This window comes from Canis lupus, chromosome 4, assembly GCF_011100685.1.
Source record: "Canis lupus familiaris isolate Mischka breed German Shepherd chromosome 4, alternate assembly UU_Cfam_GSD_1.0, whole genome shotgun sequence".
Classification (NCBI taxonomy): domain Eukaryota; kingdom Metazoa; phylum Chordata; class Mammalia; order Carnivora; family Canidae; genus Canis; species Canis lupus.
In genome coordinates, this window is record NC_049225.1 from 4,547,785 (window position 1) to 4,572,270 (window position 24,486).

The 24,486-nt window shown below is 36.6% G+C and overlaps 1 protein-coding gene across 6 annotated transcripts in view; it reads left to right on the top strand.

Annotated features, from left to right (window-relative positions):
- The window catches only part of LYST (lysosomal trafficking regulator), a 189,270-nt gene that overhangs the window by 68,976 nt on the left and 95,808 nt on the right, over positions 1 to 24,486 (top strand). For all 6 annotated transcript variants that reach the window (XR_005357742.1, XM_038533839.1, XM_038533842.1 and 3 more), the window contains exons 17-24: positions 2,058 to 2,303; positions 5,516 to 5,689; positions 6,623 to 6,772; positions 11,222 to 11,359; positions 15,977 to 16,175; positions 18,518 to 18,649; positions 20,859 to 21,486; positions 22,400 to 22,577. Coding sequence is in view for 5 of the 6 variants with exons in the window: in XM_038533839.1 (XP_038389767.1) it covers positions 2,058 to 2,303; positions 5,516 to 5,689; positions 6,623 to 6,772; positions 11,222 to 11,359; positions 15,977 to 16,175; positions 18,518 to 18,649; positions 20,859 to 21,486; positions 22,400 to 22,577 (1,845 nt within the window). In the remaining variant the exon portion in view is untranslated. The remainder of the gene's footprint in view (positions 1 to 2,057; positions 2,304 to 5,515; positions 5,690 to 6,622; positions 6,773 to 11,221; positions 11,360 to 15,976; positions 16,176 to 18,517; positions 18,650 to 20,858; positions 21,487 to 22,399; positions 22,578 to 24,486) is intronic.

The following is a 24,486-nucleotide window of genomic DNA, read 5'->3' on the forward strand; positions in this document are numbered from 1 at the left end:
ATGTTAGCCTAAACAATATTGCTCATTGCATTTCATTTCCATATTTATAAGTGAATACTAACTTTTACTTATAATATTGGTCTTAATTACATATATTCAGATTTTAGAATATTTGTTTAATATCAGTAACAGGAATTGGCTTTCAAAATATTGCTAACTCTGCTTATATGAGACTCTCAGACTGTTTTTTATACAATATTGTAATATTTTGTTCTAGAATATAATTTAGGAACTTGTGGTGGATATTTTTCATTATAGCAACTAGAAAGCTGAGCCTTCATAATCTTAGAAGATCTACTAAAAACTGGTAGATCTGGCCATGAAACTGTGTTCCTCCTTCTCTTGCTTCTTATAAGAGGTACAGTTATATGTCAGAGATAGTTTTTACTTGAAGGAAACTATTGGTTTGGAATGTATTTTGTTGTTGTTAATGAGATGTGTATTTCATATTTTTTAAATTATACTTTAAAGCTGTAACATTTGATTAAGGGAAAGGAGAAATTCTAGCATAGATATTTTGTAAAACACAAGTCTTAAATGGTGTTAAATATATATCTATAAAGTGGATAGAGAATAGATACCTATGGAATTTAGCTAATGATCTGACACTGCATATATGATCTTTTTCTCCCTAGAAAGTATTTAAAAATGAGGATTGAAGGCATTTGGGCCATCTACTATGATTGAGTGGTGGCCAGAGGTGCTAAGTGTTCCATACTACAAGGGCAGTATTATGCAGCAAAGAATTATCCCACCCTAAATGTCTCACCATTGAGAAAACATGCTTTAGGGAAATGTTTCTCAAACCTGAGCGTGCATCAGAATCACCCAGAGGACTTATTAAAACAAATTGCTGGGCCAGTGTTTTGGATTCAGTAGGGTCTGAAGTGTGGCCCTGGAATTTGCATTTTTAACAAATACTAGATGATGCTGATGCTGCTGGTTCAGGACCACACACTGAGAATCCATGCTTTAGGGAGACCAGGGAGTTCACACAACTAGTGTTTGTTCAAATAATAATTTTAACTCTAGGTTTTAATCATTTGTTTTTACACATACATAAAATTTCCCTAATACTTTTATTTTGCTTGAAAAGAATATAGGTTATATAAGTCACAAAATTTAACATAAATTATCACAAATGAAAATTCTAAGGGTTTGATGTGAAAACTCTAGAAAGCAAATTTTTAAAGCCTGATTTAGTAACTTGGGGATTATGAGGTCATGAGCTAAAGTCTGGCAAGGCACTGGTGTCAGGTGGGATTGTCTTACATAGATGACCATTTTGTCAGCTTTCTGATGAAAACTATTGCAGGTTTAAGTTTTTGTTTTGCCCAGCATAATCATATACAATAGACTGTGTAGTCATGCTAGTTGGTATGCAAATATACTACATGATGTCTGGTGAAACTTTTAATATCATCATGGTTGAAAATGATCAGAGCCCCCACAGTTTCTGTGAGAAGACACTGACACAGTACATGATTTTCCTAAGCCTGAGCAACTCACCTAAAGTTAGAACCTGATGGAAACTACTCTCTGTGGGGAGAAATATTGAAAATTCCTTTGTTTTAGTTAGGAATGATGATAGCCTGGGATTTTATTCTAGTAGAAAGATCTGGCTCACAGTCACTCTTAAATGAGTAGCCAGCCTGTGAACAAATTTAAAGCAAAAATTTTGAATGCATTGACCCAGAGTTCCTATCTCATAAGGTTGTAATGATTGGTTAATATTTGTAAGTGCAAGCAACAAAGCCTGGTATGTAATGAATGTGGTATGAGACTCAGCTGTTCTTAGTAGCAAAAGTAAGTATAATTTCATGTTTATTCTAAAATGATTAAAGCCGGAATCTTTCTCAGCCTTGACAACGTTTATACTATTGGTCACTGCTAATTGAAATGGATCTTTGCCACCTTGCCTCTCATGTTCATCTTTATTTAGTGTAGTGTCTGTCAAAAAAAATTGTTCGGCACCTTTTCAGTTTGAAATATATATTTGCTGGTTGATAACTTTTTAAATTTTATTTAGTGACTAAAGGAAAATATTTGTGTTTCAGGAAAGTCTTTCAGTTGTATATACAACTAACTGTCCTGCTCAGTATACCATCTATGAACCAGTTATTAGACTTAAAGGTCAGATGAAAACCCAACTCTCTCAAAGACCCTTCAGCTCCAAAGAAGTTCAGAGCATCTTGTTAGAACCTCATCATCTAAAGAATCTACGGCCTACTGAATGTAAAACTATTCAAGGCATTCTGCACGAGATTGGTGGAACTGGTATATTTGTTTTTCTCTTTGCTAGGGTAAGAATCACTGACTATAGTTTTACCTGAAGAGAAACTTCTTCTTTAATACTGATAAATTTCAGTGTTTTTTTTTTTAAATTACAAAACCATTTATACCTCAATTATCATAAACTTTTAAAAAAAATTGCATGATTAGGTTGTCATTAAGTTCTCTGCCACAAACGGTGAAAATTCTTTTAATTGTGGAGATTTTAGAAGTTTTCTATTATCCAGAAATGTAATTAGAACAATTAAATATTAAATGCACAAGATTTAATGGGGTGCCTGGCTGACTCAGTGAGTACAGTGTGCAACTCTTGATCTTGGGGTCATGAGTTCAAGTGCCACATTGGGTAGGTATTACATTTAAATCAGTCATTCAATGTACAAGATTTAAATTGTCAATAAGAAAAATTACATGTTATAGTAATGAAAAGAAGAAAGGTGTTCTTTGAACAAGATTGAGCATGTTCAAGGTGGTATGGCCATAGACAAGGAATATATTCTTCTTTTTTTTTTTAATATTCATTTGAAAGAGAAAGAGTGGGGGGGAGGGGCAGAAGGAGAAGGAGAGAGAATCTTAGACTCCTTGCTGAGCATAGAGTCTGACACAGGGCTCCATCTCATAACCCTAAGACCATGACCTGAGCCAAAACCAAGAGTTAGACACTTAAACCGACTGCGTCACTCAGGAGCCTTAGTAATGTAGTCTTTAAAATAATGGTTGTGAAACTTGTTTTTCCCAAGCTTACAGATACACGGAAAAAAACAAGAGTCCGCAAATAAGTACAAAAAATAATTTGAGTTTGTTTGAAGTCATTTTTTAAAAATATTTTCTTTATTTTATTTGAGAGAGAGAGAGAGAATGAGCAGGAGGAGGGCAGAGGGACAAGTTGACTTTCTGCTCAGTGAGGAGCTCCACCTGGGGCCAATCCCAGAACCCTGAGATCATGATCAAATGCTCAACCGACTGAGCCACACAGGCACCCCTGTTTGAAGGTTTTTTCCTTAATGTTTATTTTGTATTTATTTGAGATATGATGAATGGGAGGAAGAGCAGAGGGAGAAGAAGACTCCCCGCTGAGCAGGGAGCAGGACCTGGGGCTCTATCCCAGGACCCTGGGACCATGACCCAAGCCAGAGGCAGACACTTAACTGACTGAGCTACCCAGGCACCCCTATTTGAAGTTTTTCTAAAAGAGAAGGAGAAATATTGTTTGACTGTTATGAGTACTGTATTAGAAATAACTGTTCAATTATCTGTTCTACTTAGTCGTCTTAGAGCAGGGACAATAACTTGCCTGACATAGACAATCAATAAGTATATACTATTTACAGGGATTGCTGAAATCCTAAATAGGGAATACAAATGTACTAATCATCCCTCCTTCCTCAAGGCCCATATCCTTGTTTAATTAAAGCAGCCTTGGTCTTCTTTCATCCTCAGAATTTTATTCCTAAGTGTAATTTCTGCAGCATTCTCAAATTTTCAGTCTTCCTAACTGGCTTGCTTTCTTCAATTGGACGACCACTTTTGATTGATTTTGCAGCAAGGGGTGCATCAGTGTCTGATACTACCATTACTGTTCTTATAAATATTTTGTCAGCATTGATTTGCCATACTCTAAGCTGTTTTTCTCTTTTCTTCTTCCTTTTTCAATTTTTTTTGCATCCAATATCTAGTTAATTTTCCCATAGTATTTTAAAATTAAAAGCTCTTTGTCTAACTCCTTATCAACATTTTGTAATCAACTGTTATAGCTTTGTATAATTTCAAAATATACATTTTGTTACTGAATGTAATTTTGTTATGATTACTATTACACAGTGACTAGATCCTAGAGACAATGATTAATATTTTATTTTGCCAACATTTAGGATCTTTCCAATAAGACTTCTAAAGTATGTTGTCATGCTTAAAACTTATAAACTTTCGGGATCCCTGGGTGGCGCAGCGGTTTGGCACCTGCCTTTGGCCCAGGGCACGATCCTGGAGACCCGGGATCGAATCCCACGTCGGGCTCCCAGTGCATGGAGCCTGCTTCTCCCTCTGCCTGTGTCTCTGCCTCTCTCTCTCTCTTTGTGTGACTTTCATAAATAAATAAAAATTAAAAAAAAAAAAAAAGAGAGAGAGAAAGTTCCCAGGTAATGCTGATGCTGTTGGTCTGGGGATCACTCTAAAATAAAAAACAAAAAACAAAAACAAAAAAAAACTTATAAACTTTCTTCACTATTTTTCCTCCTCCCCTACAAAAATAAAATTTGGTCCTTAAAAACCTTGTATACATAGCCTGCATTTTGATCCGAATCAGTCAAATAGGCAACCTGCAGCCTCCTAGCTGTACCAGGAACTTCTAGCTTTAGACCCTTACCCTACGACACCTGGGTGGCTCAGTGATTGAGTGTTTGCCTTTGGCTCAGGTTGTGACCCTGGGGTCCTGGGATGAGTCCCATTTTGGGCTCCCCATGGGGAGCCTGTTTCTCCCTCTGCCTATGTCTCTGCCTCTCTGTGTGTGTCTCTCATGAATAAATAAATAAAATCTTTAAAAAAAATAAAAATAAAAATAAACCCTTAACCTTCTACAGTCTCTTGCTCCCGGCTACCTGCCATTCCTACTTTCTAGTGTTTTACTGTCTTTCCAGACCATCTTCTCTCCATTTAGGCTTCCCTAACCTAAGCAAAGTAGAGTCAGAAATAGTTTCTGTGCCCTTATGACATTCATATCTCATTCTTTTTTGTCTGTAATCATGATAATAAGGTGTATGTTTCTCATATATAGCAGTGGTCAGAAAGCATTGGTTTAATTGAAGTACAGGGCAAATCTATGGTTTTCATACATAAAACTTATCTTTTGACTAGATAGTAGGCCCCATTGGGAGCAAGTATCATGCCTTTTACTTCTTTGCTATCTTCCATAGCATGTAATGTAGAGTTGATTTGTTGATGGACCAATAAAAAACCTGAGGCATTTTGCTGGCATTTCAGATCACTAATGAAATGCTACTGACTTATACAGTTTTAAATGTTATTTCAGTTCATTTATAGTATATTTAAGAGACTAAGGATCATGGGATTTATGTCTTTCATTTTTGTTTATAATGCTTAATGACAAGCAAAGTGTGAGCAAAAAAATAGCTTTCAAATAAAACTGATAGATTGATGTTATATAATAGTCAATAATCATACATGTTAATTTTTTTTTAATAAGTTAAAAAAAATATTTTTTTAGGTTGTGGAACTCAGTAGCTGTGAAGAAACCCAAGCATTAGCACTGAGAGTTATACTCTCATTAACTAAATACAACCAACAGAGAATACATGAATTAGAAAATTGTAATGGACTTTCTATGATTCATCAGGTGTTGATTAAACAAAAATGCATTGTTGGCTTTCATGTTTTGAAGGTATGTCCTCATAATATTTATTCTTACAGTTTCATATGCAATGATACTTCTTTCTTCACTAGTCTTCCAACAATAAACTTTTATGTTTCAGTTATTCCTGAAGAAAACGAAGGAAACTCAACAGTGTATATTTGATACACTGTTGTGTATTAAACACTTCTGGTTTTCTTCATCATTTACATAATTACATTTTTTCTTGTTTAAAGCATTTTAGAAGAGTAAGAAAAAATTTTTGGATCTGGATAAACTGGAGCTGTGTCTTAGAGCTGGCCCCTCATTCCATAGATTGATGAGATTAAGACCCACAGAGACACTGTTTTTTTGCCTCAGCTCCCCCTTATGGAAGATAACTCCGTTCTCTTGACACCTACTACTATGCCACTTCCAGTAGGCAATGCTGCAAGAGAGTTAGTTTTCCAAAGCTGTATTAGTTTTTATTTTGATCCAGCTATCATCATATATTTAAAATACTTTTCTAACTAAGAGCATTTGGTAATGTTGTGAAACTATTTGTCTCTGAGGGTACTAGTAGTAAGGCAAAAGACTATGTCTCCACCCGTCCCTTCAATCCCCAACTCCCTTAAACTATTACATTTATGGCATGAATCTTTAGTACTTTTTTGGAAAAAGTGTTTAAAGTCTAACATATTCATTGAACTTAAAAAATAAGAATATAAAAATAAATAAAAATAAAAAATAAAATGTTTATTTCACCTATATTACTGAATAGTCATTTACAAATATTTGGAAGTTTGTATTTTTCTAATTTGAATTGTTTTGCAAAACAAAGATACTTTGTGAAATGTTGAATTATCACTAATTTTCCTTTGAATTTAATGTAATGACTGCTAAGATTGAAAGCTTAACGTTTCTGTTGAATTTTTGGATTAATCAATTATTAACGCATCCTGTATTAATGCTAATTTTCCATAGACACTTCTTGAAGGTTGCTGTGATGAAGATATTATTCATGTCAATGAGAATGGAGAGTTTAAGTTGGATGTAGAGTCTAATGCTATAATCCAAGATGTTAAACTGCTAGAGGAGCTGTTGCTTGACTGGAAGATATGGAATAAAGCCAAGGCATGTGCTTTTATTTATTTTTTAAGATTTATTTATTTATCGGAGAAAGAGAGAAAGTGTGCGTGCATGTGTGAGTGGTAGTAGAGGCAGAGGGAGGGGGGATGGAGAGAATCTAAGCAGACTTCTTGCTGAGTCCATAGCCAGACATGGGGCTTACTCTCATGACCCTGACTGAGATCACGACTTGAGCCAAAATCAAGAGTTGGTTGCTGAACCAACTGAGCCACCTAGATGCCCCCATGTGCTTTTTATTTTTAATGGTAAAAAACATATGACATAAATTACCCTCTTAACAATTTTTAAGTGTACAATATAGTACTAACTATATACACTCTGTTGTACAGCAGATATCTAGAACATTTTCATCTTGCTTTCCTGAAACTATACCCATTGAACAATTCCCCCTATTTCTCCTACCCCGTCACTCCGCAGTCCCTGGCAACCACATACTACTTTCTGTTTCTATGAGTTTGATTACTTTAGATATGTCATAGAAGTGTAATCATTCAGTATTTGTCTTTGTGATTGGCTTATTTCACTTAGTATATGTCCTCAATGTTTATTTGTGTTGTAGTAAATGACAAGATTTCTTTCTTTTGTAACACTAAATAATACCCATTGTGTGTATATACCACATTTCCTTTATCCTTTCTTCTATCAATAGATATTTAGGTTGCTTCTAGATATGGATGTTGTGAATAGCACTGTAATGGACATGAATATGTAAATGCTTCCTTGAGGTCCTATTTTCAATTCTTTTGGATATATATACCCAGAAGTGGGATTGTTGAATCATAGTAATTCTATTTTTAATTTTTTAAGGAACCTCTACACTATTTTCCATAAGAACTCCACCATTTTATAATCCCACATTGTATAAGGTATAAGGATTCTAATTTCTCCACATCCTTGCCAACAATTGTTATTTTCTGGTTTTCTGATAGTGGCTATCTATTGGGTATGAAGTGATATTCTATTGTGATTTTGATTTGCATCTCCCCAATATTTTGTGATGATGAGCATCTTTTCATATACTTGTTGGCCATTTGTATATTTTCTTTGGAGAAATGTCTGTTCAAGTTCTTTGCCCATTTTTAAAATGGATTGATTTTTTTTGTTATTGATTTGTAGAAGTCCTCAATATATTCTAGATGTTAATCCCTCATCTGATATGTGTTTGCATATGTTTTCTCCCATTCCATATGTTCAACCATTCCATAGGTTGGTTGTTTCCTTTGCTGCACAGACAGATATGTGCTTTTAAATATTCATCTCATCATTCTTCTGGAGAAGAGAACAAACTTACTACTTTAGTGTAATGTTAATTATAAATGGCAATGTGGAGATTATTTTCTGTGCAGGTTTTTGAACATCCGTGGTAATGCTGAGCTGGAAGATTAGGATCAGAACTTAGGATAACTGGATATAGCTAAAGTAGTACTAGAAATAGCTAGAGCAGGCTAGAGAACATGGGGCTCATTCAAATCAAGTGAGGATTTGCATTTACCATAAATCTCAAAAGGGATTCTGCTAAGAGTCCAGAGACTCTTAGACTAGAGTCTTAGTCTAGAGACTTACTAGACAGTCAAGTCAAGGAGAGGGAAAAATGTACACACTTCTGAGTAGGGCAGTCAAGTTGCCCACGAGTCATAGAGCTGAATTAGGGCAAGGCTATGAAATCTTGGCTTCATTATAGGCATAAGTTGAGGAACATGGTTGATCTTAGGCACAGCATCTCAACCCAACTGGGTGGATGCACTGGTCTCAGCCAGGGAATGGATACAGGCTATTTCCTTTCTGCCCTAGTTTTTCTGGGGGGCAAGAGGTTGTTTATTTATTTTTTTAAGTGGGCTCCATGCTTAGGATGGAGCACGTCGCATGGCTTGAACTCTGAGATCAAGACCTGAGCCAAGATAAGAGTTGGACACTCAGCTGAGCCACCCAGGTGCCCCATGCCCTAGTTTTAAACAATCTTCATGGTATGGGCTCATATAAACTTCTTAGTTCTAGTGTAGACTATAGATTATCTAGAGTTAGATATAGCAGCATTACCATCAAACATAAAGACCAAAGTATATACCTTTCAGATTTTTTTTTTTTTTTTTTTTTTTTTTTTTTACCTTTCAGATTTTTTAAAAAATCAGTTATTCCTAAATTTGGCAATACTCCCTGAAAATTTACTCATTATTAAAATGAGTTGAGATATGCTGAAAGAAACCTTTGTAATCTATTATTAATAAAGATAAATTTTGATCAAGCATGCTAGAGGAAAGACAGAATTATTTTTCTGTTCTTCTATTTGTAAAATGTATTGTTATATGAAAGTATAATCTTGGGGGATCCCTGGGTGGCTTGGCAGTTTAGCGCCTGCCTTTGGCCCAGGGCATGATCCTGGAGACCCAGGATCGAGTCCTGCATCGGGCTCCTGGCATGGAGCCTGCTTCTCCCTCTGCCTGTGTCTCTGCCTCTCTCTCTCTCTCTCTCTGTGTCTATCATGAATAAATAAATAAAATCTTTTAAAAAATTCTAAAAAAATAATTAAAAAGAAAGTTTAATCTTGGGACATCTGGTTGGCTCAGTGGTTGAGTGTCTGTCTTTGGCTGAGGGCGTGATCCCGGAGTCCAGGGATCAAGTCCCACATTAGGCTCCCTGTGAGGAGCCTGCTTCTCCCTCTGCCTATGTCTCTGCCTCTCTGTCTCTCTCTCTCTCTCTCTGTCTCTCTCTCTGTCTCTCATGAATAAATAAATAAAATCTTTTTTTAAAAAAAAGTATAATCTTCCAGTTGTAAAATAAATAAGCCATGGGGATATAAGATACAACATAGGGAATATAGTTGATAATATGGTATAAACAACTTTATATAGTGACAGATGATAACTGCATTTCTTGTGATTTCTACACTCCATAATGCGTATAAATATTGAATCTCACTAAGTGTGGTATACCTGAAATAAATATAATATTATATGTCAATTATGCTTCAAAAGAAAAAAAAAGCAATTAAAGAATATGCAGCCACACATGGGGGAAGATATTATAGTATTGTGTTAGGCAGCTAACTGAACTATTGCTTCTTCTGGACTTTATGGTGCTTATCAATTTCTAAAACTTTTTAGTTTGTCGTTATTTCTTTTCTCATTCTGAATAAACTCTCTCTTTTAGAATAAAAAATAACCATACATGTGTATGCACAAAAATATGAGTAATGTTGCATGAAGAAAAAGAAAATGTACAGTTATAGCAGATGTAAACAAACAAAGGCAGTATAAATATAAGTGTATAGTAAACAGCTCAGTTGTAGATTGGAAGATCGAACCTAACTGGTCAACAGTCGTTTTAGTATTTCAAAAGAGGATACTACTTTGGGGTTGTTGATTAAAAACAAAACATTTTTTGTTGAATTCAGTAGTGTTACACACAAGTACTTCTGTGAGTTCGAAATAAGATTTTCTCTCCTAATAATTTTTAACTGAGTTTGTCTTCTGTTTTCAGTCATTTCTTTACTTTGCCACTATTCTGTTTGGTACTCTTTTTCATACCTGAATCAAGTTTTCATACTTGGGCTGCCTTGTGCTCCATTTCTCATATGCCTTGTTCTTCTAGGGCATCTTGACCCCTATCTTATGAAGAGAAAGACCTTGGGTGTAATAGTATGATTAAGTCTGTCAGTTCCCTGGCCTTTTCATTGTTCATTACCTTCCAAGGAGAAATAGGAAGACCTGCAGCCCAAGCCAGTTAATTTTGTCTTTTGTGAATAGCTTTGCTGATAGGTCATTTGGAATAATAAAATGAGGCAAAGATTATTTTTCAGTATTAGTTATCTATAGAAGATTCCCCCTTCTCCATTATTAAGGGTAATTTAAGATTGATTCCACATGGGAAAATCATTTTTAAGGCACCTTAAAAGGAAGTCTGAAGATACACAGTAATTATGCACAGAATTCTGTTATTTGGACTTAAAAGTAAATCAATCCCAAAATGCAGAATTTTCTCATTGTCAGTGAGTTTTTTTCAGTTTAGTACAATCTTTTCTAAAATAATTTAATTAAATGCTATATACATATAGAAGTTTATGCATTTTTAATAGAAGTTTATGCATTTTTAATAAGGCTCTGAAAACAATTTGTAAGCAATTATGTTGATAACAGGTGTTTGTATCAAATTCCTCAAGATAATTCATCTATTGAAAATACTATACATTATAAAATATTTGGTACATTAATGTACCAAAGCACCTAATACAATATTGCATTCAACATAAGTTTTTAGAAATGAGTTATTGACAAAAAACATTAGTGTGGAGTAAATTTTAAGATTTACTTTTTCAGATGAATTTAATCTTTGGCCATGAATATACCCACAATGTTAGATTGCTTTATGTCTTCTAAAAAGCAGGTAACATGTCTTTTAGGAACCATGTGCTGATTTGTGTGTGTTTTATTTTCTCAGCAAGGAGCTTGGGAAACACTGCTGGCGGCTCTCGAAGTCCTCATCAGAGCAGATCACCACCAGCAGGTCTTTAATATTAAGCAATTACTGAAAGCCCGAGTGGTCCATCACTTTCTACTCACATGTCAGGTTTTGCAGGTACTTTTCATGTAACTTTACTTTGGGAGATATTTTCCACAGTTATTTGTTTAACAACTCAGTGCCGTGAACTCAGATTTTTGTGGGACTTTCAGTGGAGTTTTTGTCTTCTCCATCTTCCCTAATCTCCCAGATTCTTTCTTCTCAACTCCTGCCTCCTACAGCTTGACCTTCATACTGTCATTCATAGCTCAATTACAAAAGAACAACAACTATTGTATACCTACAATGCCTCTTTATGCTGGGTTATAATAATAATTTTGTAATCTCTTAAATATCAACAATAGCAAAGCTTTGCACAGTAGTAGTATGGTGGCCAGTAAAGTTTAACTGACACATGATTATTGCTAACTGAAACTCATTCCACATTCCTTAAATAACAAGCAAATATATTTTGTCTTAATAAGCATATATTTGCCAAAGATCTATTATATGCACTAGAATTAGCGTATAGAAAATATATCCAAAATGTTATGTTAAGGGCAGCCCTGGTGGCTCAGCGGTTTAAGGCCACTTTCAGCCCAGGGTGTGGTCCTGGAGACCCGGGATCAAGTCCCACCATGTCAGGCTCCCTGCATGGAATGGAGCCTGCTTCTCCCTCTGCCTGTGTCTGCGCCTCTCTCTCTCTCTCTGTGTCTCTCATGAATAAATAAATTAAAAAAATTTTTTAAATGTTATATTAAAAAATGGCACCTCACCAGTAGTGTCTGTGCTATGGCCTGGCTTCTAGTTAATTTTTTAGCTCTGCCTTCGCCAATATTCTTTTACAACCTTGGTTGGCATATGAGAATATTTTTCAAGGTCGTCTGTTTTTTCAGTGAGGCATCTAGTAGAACTTTATCAAGTCAGAGAAGTTCAGATGTTCCCTGGGAGCATTAATATTTATGTTTTTAATTCCTTTGTTTGAATAACACCAAGGCCTTCCCATTGTACTTGGAATAAAATCCAGAATCTGTGACTATACCTAAAGAAAGCCTATATGCCCTGGTGACCATGCCAGCCTCATTTCATGCCACTGCGGCCCCCTGGCTTATTTTCTCTTCCTAAACAGTGAGTTCTTTTCACTCCTCAGGACACATAATATTTTTTCTGACTGAGAAGTTATTAATCCTGTTCTTTCCATCTGGCTACCTCCTGCTTATCCTTCATACGTCCACTTTAAATTTACTTCCTGAGAGAAGCCCTCCTATCTCTATGCATTTTAAAGTAACCCTTCCCCTTCCTCCACTAGCTCCACATATCTCCATTTCCTAGTATCACATCATTTATAAAATTATGATTTGTTTCCCTCTGTAAATCTGCTGAGGGCAGGGATAATGTTTTTTCTTGATCACACTGGCACATACAGGTATCTAATAAATATTTGTTGGATGAATGAATTCTTTAAAAAAACAAAAAACATTGTATTGCCTTTTTTGGGCCCTATAGTAAATTAAATTAGACTGTTGTCTTCAGGAATACAATACAGTGAGCTCTGAGGCCCTTAGCTTGTGGAATGGTTTATGTAACATTTATATAGCATTTTTTCTCTAAATCAGTTTCTTTGTATATCCATTTTGAAACTTGCTGACCAATTTTCAAAAAGTTCACAAGACAGTGTGAAGTTCTCTTTTAGTCTTTCCATGTCAGCAGAGTAACACTTGTAAACCTGGAGATTTCTATATATATTCTCATTTTCATTTATTTATAAAAATGCTAGAAAAATTGAGGTACCAGTTCCTTTTCCTAAAAAGTATATCTCTTCATCCTTCTTCATTGAAAGAGCCCATTACCAAATAAACAGCTATTAAGAATAGTTTTATGGTAGGTATTGTAGGAATTATATAAAGAAATGAACCTAATTGTTGCTTTTATGGTATCTCAGATTATTTAAGAAAGATTGATAAATTGGTAGTATATTGGACATGGGGCAGTTTCATTAGTTCATGAGTACAGTATAAAGAACCTGAACTCAAGTGATGAAAATAGAGTGTAAAAGAAAGGGAACAAATATAAAGAAGATTATAAGGAGAATTAAAAGGGCTTGATCCTGTCTAAATAGGAGCTGCAGGAGAAATGAAATATATAATAGAGAATTTCCAGCTGGGAGACTAGAAGAATGATAGCATCATCAAAGAAGGAATTGAACATGCAAGTTGTATAGCTTATCCATTGTGCATCAGAGATTACAGTGGGACGTTCAGCAGCTGTGACCACTAGGCACCTAGATATGCAAGATTAGAACTGGGGAGAGGGATGGGAGGGACAGATGGGGAACTGTCTGCATTGATGTCACAGTGAAGCCACGGGGATGGATAAGCACTACAGGATAAACAATGTAGTGGAAGGATCATAGAGGGCTGTGGCTTGTACCTCTGGAAATATCCATTTTCAGGTGTGAAACAGGAAAAAGGAGCTATTGAAAGATGTAGAAAGAGTAGTCAAAGAGCTAAGAGAAGAACCAGGAAACCAAGGGTGGGCAGAGAGGGAACCAAATAATGTGGAAAGTTCAAAGAAAATGTGGACAGGTAAAGAAAGGGTCACTGATAGAAATTCTTAATGACTCAAGATTTCAGTGGAATGAAGGCAAGAACTAGGTTTTAAGGACTTTATTTTTTTTTTTATAATTTTTATTTATTTATGATAGTCACACACAGAGAGAGAGAGAGAGAGAGGCAGAGACATAGACAGAGGGAGAAGCAGGCTCCATGCACCGGGAGCCCGACATGGGATTCGATCCCGGGTCTCCAGGATCGCGCCCTGGGCCAAAGGCAGGCGCTAAACCGCTGCGCCACCCAGGGATCCTGGTTTTAAGGACTTTAGACAGCACGTGTGGTGGACTCATTGGAAGCAGTGAGAATAAATAATGATTAGAAAGTCTAGAAGTGAAGGGTAAAAGAAACAGTTAATAAAAGGTTCCCAAAGTTCAAGTTAAGGGATTTTTTTTAATAGACTGGGGGAAGGGTAGAAGGAGAGGGAGAGAGGCTCTTAAGCAGCTTGCATGCCCAGCACAGAGCCCAACTCAGAGCTTGATCTCACAACCCTGAGATCATGAGCCAAAATCAAGAGTCGGACATTTATTTTTTTTTAAAGATTTTATTTATTTATTCATGAGAGACACAGAGAGAGAGAGAGAAAGAGAGAGAGAGAACTGGACACAGGCAGAGGGAGAAGCAGGCTCCATGCAGGGAGCCCGATGTGGGACTTGATCCCAGGTCTCCAGGATCACGCCCTGGGCTGAAGGCTGCACTAAACCTCTGAGCCACCCGGGCTGCCCAAGAGTCGGACATTTAACTGACTGAGCCACCCAGGTGTCCCAAAGGATGTTTTTTTTTTTTTTTTTTTAATGAAATAGGATACTAGTGACTATTTGTAAGGGGTCAGTGGAAAAGACAAGATTGAGGAAACATGGCCTGGGATGGACATAGGAATGAATGACTGCAGTGGTGACCTGGGAAGTGGAAGGCACCAGGTGCCTAATTCAGAAAAAGGGCAGATGGCTATGGCAGAAGTAGCACTGACTTGAAAATCAGAAGACCTATGTGCCTGGCTTGGCTTGGCTTGACCACTTGGCACTAATGAAAATCTTGGCGGAGGGGTTTTGGTTCTTCTGTAGAGTCAGTGATCTCTTCTTAAATCTGAGGTTTCAAAGTTAACATCTAGATTTTAGTTTTCTAATTCAGCAATTACAAAAGAGTAAATGAAGAAAAGTGGGTGCAGAGATGTATCATTTTTTGGATGTATCACATGTACAGGGAGAGGGAAGATGAGGAAGTGTACCCCCTTGGTCTTGATCTAGAGGGTGACTGCTACCTACTAGGGGAGATGGAGTTGGAGAATATAAATTATTTATTTATACCTGTCTTTATTTTTAGTAGTTGCTTGGCACTCTGCCAGGTCTTCTTATACCAGGCAATCGATGACACAGTAGAGAAGAATCAGAGGTCTGAACTATTTACATATTTTCTGTGTGGTTTAAGTTAGTCATATAATCACTTTGAGCTTCACATTCTAGAAATGAAGAATAAAACCTCTCAGAGCGGTTATGAGAAAGTGGTTTGTAAACTGGCACACATTGTAGTAATGTAATCAGTTTGGTCTATCAGGAATTTCTCCTTGTGATCCCATCATAGTAGGACAGAAGTAGGGATAGTCATCGTGGTAGTACAACTATTAGCTAACATTTATATGGCACTTACTAAATGTGAGGTGCTCTTCCAAGAGTTTCTGTCATTTAATCTTTATGACGGCCATAGGAAGTAACATGACCATTCCCATATTACTGAACTGAGGCATTGAGGTATTAAATATGCCCCAAATCACACAGATAATGAGTGGAGAGGCCAGAATGCAAAGCTAGGTGGTTTGGCTTCAGAGCCATGCTCATGAGCACCGTAATATAACTTTGCCCTGTTAATTAAGATAAATGGACTGAGAGTAAGTTGCTGTTGGTTTTAATGAATTTTTTAATGGCAGGATATATTGAATGGGGAAGTTGCAACTCAGTTTAGTGGTAAATATGATCAGACTAGAGTAGTAAACCAACATAATTCTGTCTTAAAAGGAATCTATTGCTTAAATGGAAAATGTTAGTTGGCAGTTCTCTTTAAATCTAAAGAGTTTTTTTTATTTTTTCAGGAACACAAAGAGGGGCAGCTTACATCCATGCCCCGAGAGGTTTGTAACTCATTTGTGAAAATTATAGCAGAAGTCCTTGGATCTCCTCCAGATTTGGAATTATTGACAATTATCTTCAATTTCCTTTTAGCAGTTCACCCTCCTACTAATACTTACGTTTGTCACAACCCCACAAATTTCTACTTTTCTTTGCACATAGGTAGGTATAATCATATTTTGTTAGATTTTGGCTATCTCAGTTTTAATTATTTTTCTTCCCACCCAATCCACATTTGTCTGATATTCATTGGCTTCTGTATGCTAAGAACTATCCTAATCACACAGTGGGGTTGGAACAGGGCAAAGGAATATAGAATGAACCAGACACAGTCTCTGCCTTCAGAGAGCTTTATTGCTGAGAGGAGAGAGGAGTCAAATACCCAAATATCTATAGTAAAAAGCAATATCTGGCAAGTACCTAATAGTAGATACAAAAGAAGAACTACTTGATTTTAGAAGAGTGAGGGTTTCATCAGGCCACTATGGAGAGGGAAGATTTAATAGATCCTATATATGACATGGGCATTGAATAATTTAGGTAAATTTGAGATGTATATTAGAAAATTAGCACTCCAGGTGAAGAGAATGACTTAAAGAGAGAAAAAAAATAGAGAAAATAAAGAATAATGAATTTTACTCAAGTATGTGGGCTCTTTAAAGGATCAGTGATACCATAAACAAAACCATAAACATAGTTTGGGACCACCACTTATTTATTTTTTCCCCTGATGTCATATTAAATGGATTCTTGAAGGTGAGGCCAGAGAATTTGAACTTACATTCTATTTAGAGATCACTAAAGGATTTGGTTTTGTTGTGTTTGTTTTGAGCAAAGAAATATGTAAGTAAATTACTGCAATAAAATTCAAGAAGGAGAATCTCCCATGTAGAAGTGAGTTGAAGCTCTGAGACTAGATGAGACCACCTAAGAAAGGTATAGAGAGAGAGTAAAGAAAAAAGGAAGCTAAGGATAGAACTATAAGAAAGAATAATTAGTATAAAGAAAGATGGAAAAATCAGAATTCAAAAAGAACCAGGAAAATGTAATGTGGCAAGAAAGCAAGCATGAATATACTTCTGAGAAAACTAGATAGTAAGTTTGGAGAGGAAAACTTGTAAAACATCCATTTAGGAATGTAATAAATGAATAAAATGATTCAACAGCAGTAAAAATCCAAATGCAAACAGACAACATGACTTTGTGTTAGATTCAGCACGTTTAGTAAATAAAGTTCTGTCAGGACTCTGGAAACAGGGTAGTTGCAAAGATGAATAAAATGTGTCCATTCCCATACTAAGCTTACAACCTATTTGAGGGGAAAGAGACATAAACAGGTAATGACATCGTGTGGAAAGGACAGTGATGGTTTTTTGTTTGTTTTTTTGTTTGTTTGTTTGTTTGTTTCTGGTAGCATAGAGCACGGAGAAGAGGTGTTTCCTGGAGGAGGTGATGCCTGCCTGCTCTGAGGCTTAAACATTGAGTAGGAGTTGAAGGGAGGGGGCTTCCAAACAAAGCAAACAGCTTGCTTGGGAGCTGTGAGAAATAGGTGCTACAGAAGTGTCATGAGGAAAGGCTGGAAGGAATCTGAAGGGAGATCACGGAGATTCTTACAAAGGGGAAGTTAGGCTTTATCCAGAGTGGGAAGGAGGCAGCAGAGAGCCACTAGAGGGTTCTTAGCAGGGGTTGACATTTGATAGAATTCTGAAAGCTTGGATTTGAGGGTGACCGATGCCCATTGTAGATACCGTTTACAAGTCTGCGACACACGTCCAAGTGAGCCATGATAAGCGCCCCCATTATGGCACTGTGCTAGGGATAAGAGGAGCTCAAGATGCAGAATCAAGTCAGCAGAACCTGGAGACTGACTTCACATGGATGATGGAAAGGTAGTGGCCAAGGGTGGCTCCTGGCTTCTACTTGGGAAATGGGTACTTCTGCCAAATGAACCAGAAAACAAAACAGGACTGAATTTAGGGCAGAAAGAGGATTCAGATTTAGATTTGTAGCATTTGTTATGCATTTAAGAAATCAAGCCATTGAGAAAATAAATAAATAAATAAATTAATTAATTAATTAATTAAAAAAATAAAAAGAAATCAAGCCATTGAATTTACAAGTATGAAGCTCAGAAAAGAAGATTAAGCTGTAGGTATCCATTTTAGAGTCATATTGGACATTTAAGGGGATATATAAAAATATAGGACATAGTCCTTTACTCAAGGAGTGAACAGTTAGCTGTTGAAATGTAGAAATAACTGTAAATATGGTTATAATTCAAAGAAAATAAAAGTTAACTTGGCAAGTAACAGTATAAAAAATTTACATGTAAGAAAGAATAGCATGTACTCACATAGCAAATGTGCATTAGTATAAAACATGCTATATTTTTTCACTTTGAACATCTTTTTGTAAAAATTTCTATTTAATTATTTGCTTTTAAAATTATATTTTCATTTTATCCTTTTAAAAATTTTACTATCCCAATTTTTAAAAAATTTCAGATGGCAAGATCTTTCAGGAGAAAGTACAGTCAATCATGTACCTGAGACATTCCAGCAGTGGAGGAAAGTCTGTTCCTAGCCCTGGATTTATGGTAATAAGCCCATCTGGTTTTACTGCTTCACCACCTGAAGGTAAACATAATGATGACAGTGTAACCCTTTCTCATATAGTTCTGAATATTAGCAGATAAATAAATTGTACATGTTTTAGCAGTATGATATATGTGATAGATCAAGTAAGTGGATGATTAAACAAAAATTATAGACTATATTTAAGGAATCCACTTTATTACTTTCTGGATCAGTAGCTCACACTCAGTATAACAAGAGATACTCCAGGGAGTTAGGAAACAGAAGAGGCATGTGCTGTATCGCTCTGGAACTGTCTCCTTTTATCATAGTCATTTGTCTTTCATGAAGTTTCGGATTTATTTTACCATTTTCTTCAAAAGCTTTGTCTGGCTTACTCTCTCCTTTCTCTCTAAACATTGTTCTAGACAATGTTCATCTAGTACTCCAGCTCGAATTCCTGAACTCTGGGGACCTTTCCTTCTATTTTATCTACTACTACTATGCATGGACTCCATCATCATCAAGAATACGTCCCAGCTGTGAAACTTCAGTATCTTACTCTCTGATAACAACCTCTTGTCTTCTGGTTTCTTTATCACCATCCTACATTCCCTTCTGCCTGTTTTCCCTATCTCACCTAGATCCCATTAACCAGTCATTTTCCTGACACTGCCTGCAGCTTCCTTGGCCTTTGGGCATTCCTGACCTAAAAAAACCCAGCCCTGTCTCAATCTAACCATCCTCAGACCACTGAAAGCTGCCAGAGAGAATTTCTGACTTTACAGGAGTCTCCAACTGTAGCTGGTCTTTTAATGCTGCCCTATCATTCTTTAGTGTGTTCAAAATAAATTCCCTCTTCTATTTCCATAGCAAGTGTATCAAGTCTTTAAGCTTATAGCACTTTTGTATCTTCCTAACATACTTAACAGACTACCTCATCTCTACTTTTATAGAGAAAAAATAGGTACACATCTCCTAGTTGCTAACTGGCTGTGCATCTTTTCCATTCCTGACAGCTGCACTCTTCTAGAGAAGAGGGATGTGTTTTAACTAGTTTTATTTAGAATTTTATAGGAATTATCTATTCTTAAAATCATTGTACATTACTCTAAAACATTTTCAAATACAGTCATTCCCCCGCTTTTTTCCAGGTCTTTTGAACAGAATCTTTTGGCGACCTTGCCCAGCCAAAATGCAGAAATAACTAGGGAAGACTTCTGAGCTACAGAGCTACTACTACCAAAAAGCCTATGTTCTGAAACAGTTCATCCAGTTTCTATTTATATTTATACGCAAGTTCTAGCACACAAAAGAAATTGCCTGGAGAGCTTGTAAAACAGAACTTGGGGCCCCTCCCTCATACATTCTGATTCAGTAGATCCGGGGGAGCCTGAGAATGTGCATTTCTAACAATCACACAGGTTGTGCTTGTGGATCTCCATGCTCCTGGCTCACAAGCCACACCTTGAGCAGCATTCACTTTATCCTGCAATTAGAATGACAGTGATTTTTTGGTCTTGCCTTACATAGAGTATTAAAAGTAGCAAACTGGGCAGCTAGAAGTCAAAAAACCATTGCTTCTCACTGACAACATCAAGAAGTGACTACAAAAAAAGAATGAGAGACAGAATAGTCCAGGGGCATTTAGTCTAGGCATCATAACAAGTATGAGTATTACTACCATTTACTGAGTACCTCTTATATGCCAGACACTATACTGGGAGCATCACAAATAGAGCATCTCACTTAATCCTTAAAGCAGCCTTGCAAACTTGATATTTGAACCTTCCTTTTACATTTATAGAAACTAACACTCAAATAATTTAATGATTTACCTAAGACCACCTAACTAACAGAACTTGAATCTAGTTATATCTCATTGTAAAGCCCACACTTTTCTACTACATCAAATTGCATCCTAATGACTGTTGGCCTACAGTAAATTTTCACTTAATTTCGATACAATGGAGCCATTAATCCTATGATTTTGAATCATTCAATCAACATTATTTTGTTAAGGAGACAGGAAAAGACCTACATTTTTGGAAGATTTTAATAAAAAGTTAAAAGAAAAAGTCTTTTGAGCACTGAAGAATTTTAAGCACAAGTTACTAGGAACATTAACCGATGTGGATTTTTTTTTTTTAATGTGGATTCTTTTAACACTGCTGGATAAGTGGGTTATTGCTGTGGTTGTGACTGATAGTGCAGAAAACAAGTGTTCCCCCTTCATAGATTTGAAGAGTATTTTTCTGTCTACCCTTACCAGGAAACAACTCCTCCAATATTATCCCACAACGGATGACCATCAACATGCTGCGTTCTAGAAGCCTACCAGCATTTCCTACTGCTTCACCTCGAGTGCAACCACAAAAACTGACTGGAAGTTTGGGTTGTAGTATTGACAAGTTACAAAATATTGCAGATAATTATGCTGCTTCCCAAGCAGAGAAACTGAATTCTCTGGCGAGTTCTGAGACCCTGAAAAAAGGCAAAGAAGATGTACTTGTCAGTAGCTTTGATTCTGCAAAAGCTGTGTGTGAAATGGAAGCTGCCCTTTCAGCCCGCACCTCTGTCAATGGTGTCCCAAAAGGAACATTGGGATTTCTGGGGGTCAAAGTCGATCATAAAGAATTGGCAGCAGAACTCAGATTAGATGATGACAGTCCTGGGGACGAGTCCTGCCCACGCCGACCTGATTACCTGAAGGGACTGGCCTCATTCCAGCGAAGCCACAGCACTATTGCAAGCCTAGGGCTAGCTTTTCCTTCCCAGAATGGATCTGCAGCAGTTGGACGTTGGCCAAGTCTCGTTGATAGGAACACCGATGACTGGGAAAACTTTGCCTTTTCTCTTGGTTATGAGCCATACTCCAGCCGAACTGCAAGTACTCACAGGTACTCAGGTGTTTTGCAGCCCCTACCCTTTTTCTTACTGTTCTTAGAAGAATATCTACCTTCCAGAAATGTCTTCATTATGTCACTTCACATATACAACATATATAACAAACAGAAAGTTACCTTTCTCTTTATTTGAATGCTATATAATATTGAATTCCATATTTTACCAAAGGCTAAACCATAAGTAGCTCCTAAAGAAAAAAAATGCCTTGTGGTTTATTTAATTCTTACGGTTTTTAGGGAAAAAAACTTATCAGGGAAACTATAATATTTATAAGTAACAAGCAATATCTAGTGAGAGTTTCTGTGGTGATGGGAAAGTTTTACCTGTGCCCTGAAGTACAGTAGACACTGGCTATGTATACCTGCTAACCACTTGAAAGTGGCTAGTGCAACTGAAGAACTGAATTTTTTAGTCCTTTTAAATAGTTTAAATAGTGTAAGTGGCTAGTGACCACCACCCTCTTGCACATCATAGCTGTGGAATAGAATGGTGTTTAATAGACTATGTACCTAAACTATATTGGTGTTAAATAAAGTGAAAAAAGTGACGGCAAATTTCTTAGTCACAGTTAAACATTTTATAATTTTATGAGCTTTTTATAAAGATTTTATTTATTTATTAGAGACAGAGAGAGAGAGAGACCATGAGCAGAGGAGAAGGGCAGATGGTAGAAGCAGACACCCCACTGAGTAGGGAACCTGATGTGGGGCTTGATCCCAGGACCATGGGACCACAACCCAAGCTGAAGGCAGATGCCTAACCCACTGTGCCACCCAGGTGCCCCATAATTTTATGAACTTTTGTTTCACATGTTAAAATTATTACTACTCCTCACAGTTCTTAAGGTAATCATGTACTTGTCTTCCTGATATTGTGTTAGTAAGACTTTTGGGGTCTCTGTTTCAGTGTAACAGAAGACTGTTTGGTTCCTATATGCTGTGGATTATATGAGCTCTTAAGCGGAGTTCTTCTCATCTTGCCTGATGTTATGCTTCAAGATGTGATGGACAAGCTCATTCAGGCAGACACACTGCTAGTCCTTGTTAATCACCCATCACCTGCTATACAACAAGGAGTTATTAAAGTAAGGACAGACTCTAGATGTGTTGTTTTAATTCAGAAAAGTAAACATGTGCGTAGTTTAAAATTTGAATATGTATGTTAAAGTAGACCTAAAGCTTTATTTTATTCTAAGGAACAATGAACTGATACATACAGTGGGCCCTTGAATAACACAGGTTTGAACTGCATGGGTTCACTTATACACTTTTTTTTTTTAAATACACTAGAGTACTATAAATATATTTTCTCCTCATGATTGTCTTAACGCTTTCTTTTCTCAAGCTTACTTTATTGTAAGAATACAACACGGAATACATAGAACATACAGAATTTGTGTTAATCGATTGTTTTTACGTGATTGGTAAGACTTCCCATCAACAGTAGATTGTTAGGAGTTAAGTCCTAGGGGAGTCAGAAGTTATATGCAGATTTTCAACTGTGGGAGGGGATTGGCACCTCTAACACTCATATTGGTCAAGGGCCAACTGTATTTTATTGCTTCTTAGTCATACTTTTATATTTGTTATCATACAATTTTAAGCTCTCCTCCATATATCAATTCATACCAAGGAACACAGAGTTCATTGGAAATCTTTCCTGCAGTGTAGTATCAAATCTTAAGCATTTAACTTCAGGGTTTTGCTCAGATGTCACCTTTTCAGGGACCTGATCACCTTTCAGAATAGCTTCCCTCTAGTGTCTGACTCCTCTTTGATTCTAGCATCCCAGTTATGTCTTGTAATTATCTTTTTATTCTGTCTGTGAGCTTTTCTTTTGGTCTCCCATGCTGACATATCAGCTCCATGAGGGTGGGCATCTCGTGCTAGTGTACACTAGGTACTAAGCATAGTGTTGAATGAATAAATGTTTAATATGAATGGTTTCCATTAGAAAAAAACCAATATTGAAATGGTCTTTTAAAGATTCTCATTTTCTTTAGAATAATTTCTACATTCCAGGCGGTTATCTAGTGAGAGAGAAAGGCATATACCCAACTAAGTAAAATATAAAGACCTCTTATGGTAGGTGCTTCAGTGACAACATTAATAAAGAAGAATGGTAGTATAGGAAAAACAATTAATTCTGATGGGGGAGCCAGGGAAGGCTTCATGCAAAAGGTATATTTGGTATTAAGCTATAAACTTAGAAAGCTTTTTAAGTAGGGCAGTAAATAGATGTGTGTTTGGGGAAGAATCATCTATCAGCACTGTGAGGAAGTGATTGCAGGGGAGAGAGAGGTGGAAGTATTCTGTTTAGCAGGATAGCACAGTAGTCCGTGGGAGAAGTGATGAGTTCTGATCTGGGGAAGTAGGTGGGAAGTCAAAGGATGCACAAATTTGAGAGACATTCACTGGAATGAAGGGGAGAGACCTTCATAATTACACATGGGCAATCAGGGCTGGAAAAGCCAAAAGTAAGATTAGCTGTGAAATCTAGGAAGATGGTGCTACTGTGGCTGTAAGATTGGAACCATGAAAGATGTACGTTTGGAGGGAAAATAATTAATTGGATTTTACACGTGTTGTACTTAAGATGCCAGAGAAGGGTAGAAATTTAGGCCTGTGCTCAGGAGAAATAATTTGTCAAGAGGTCTAGAAATGGAGGTAGACTTCTCCTAGAGGAGATGCACACACACACACATACATATTTACAGAGAGGGTAGTACAATGTTGACTAATTTTTTTTCACTTCAGAATAAACCACAAATATTGTACTTCTGCTCAACTAAGGCTACCAATCTACTAGGTGTCCATGCTCAGCTAAAAAGCTAGTCTCCCCATAACAAAAATATTCAGATCTCCAAGATAAAGTCATCTTTAGCATTCTAAAGTAGTCAGAAACAAAGATTATTTTTGTTTTGCTGTGGAGATCGCATAATTTTGAGCTTTCTATGTTCTAAAGATATGAAATTAAATGGTAAGTTAACAAGT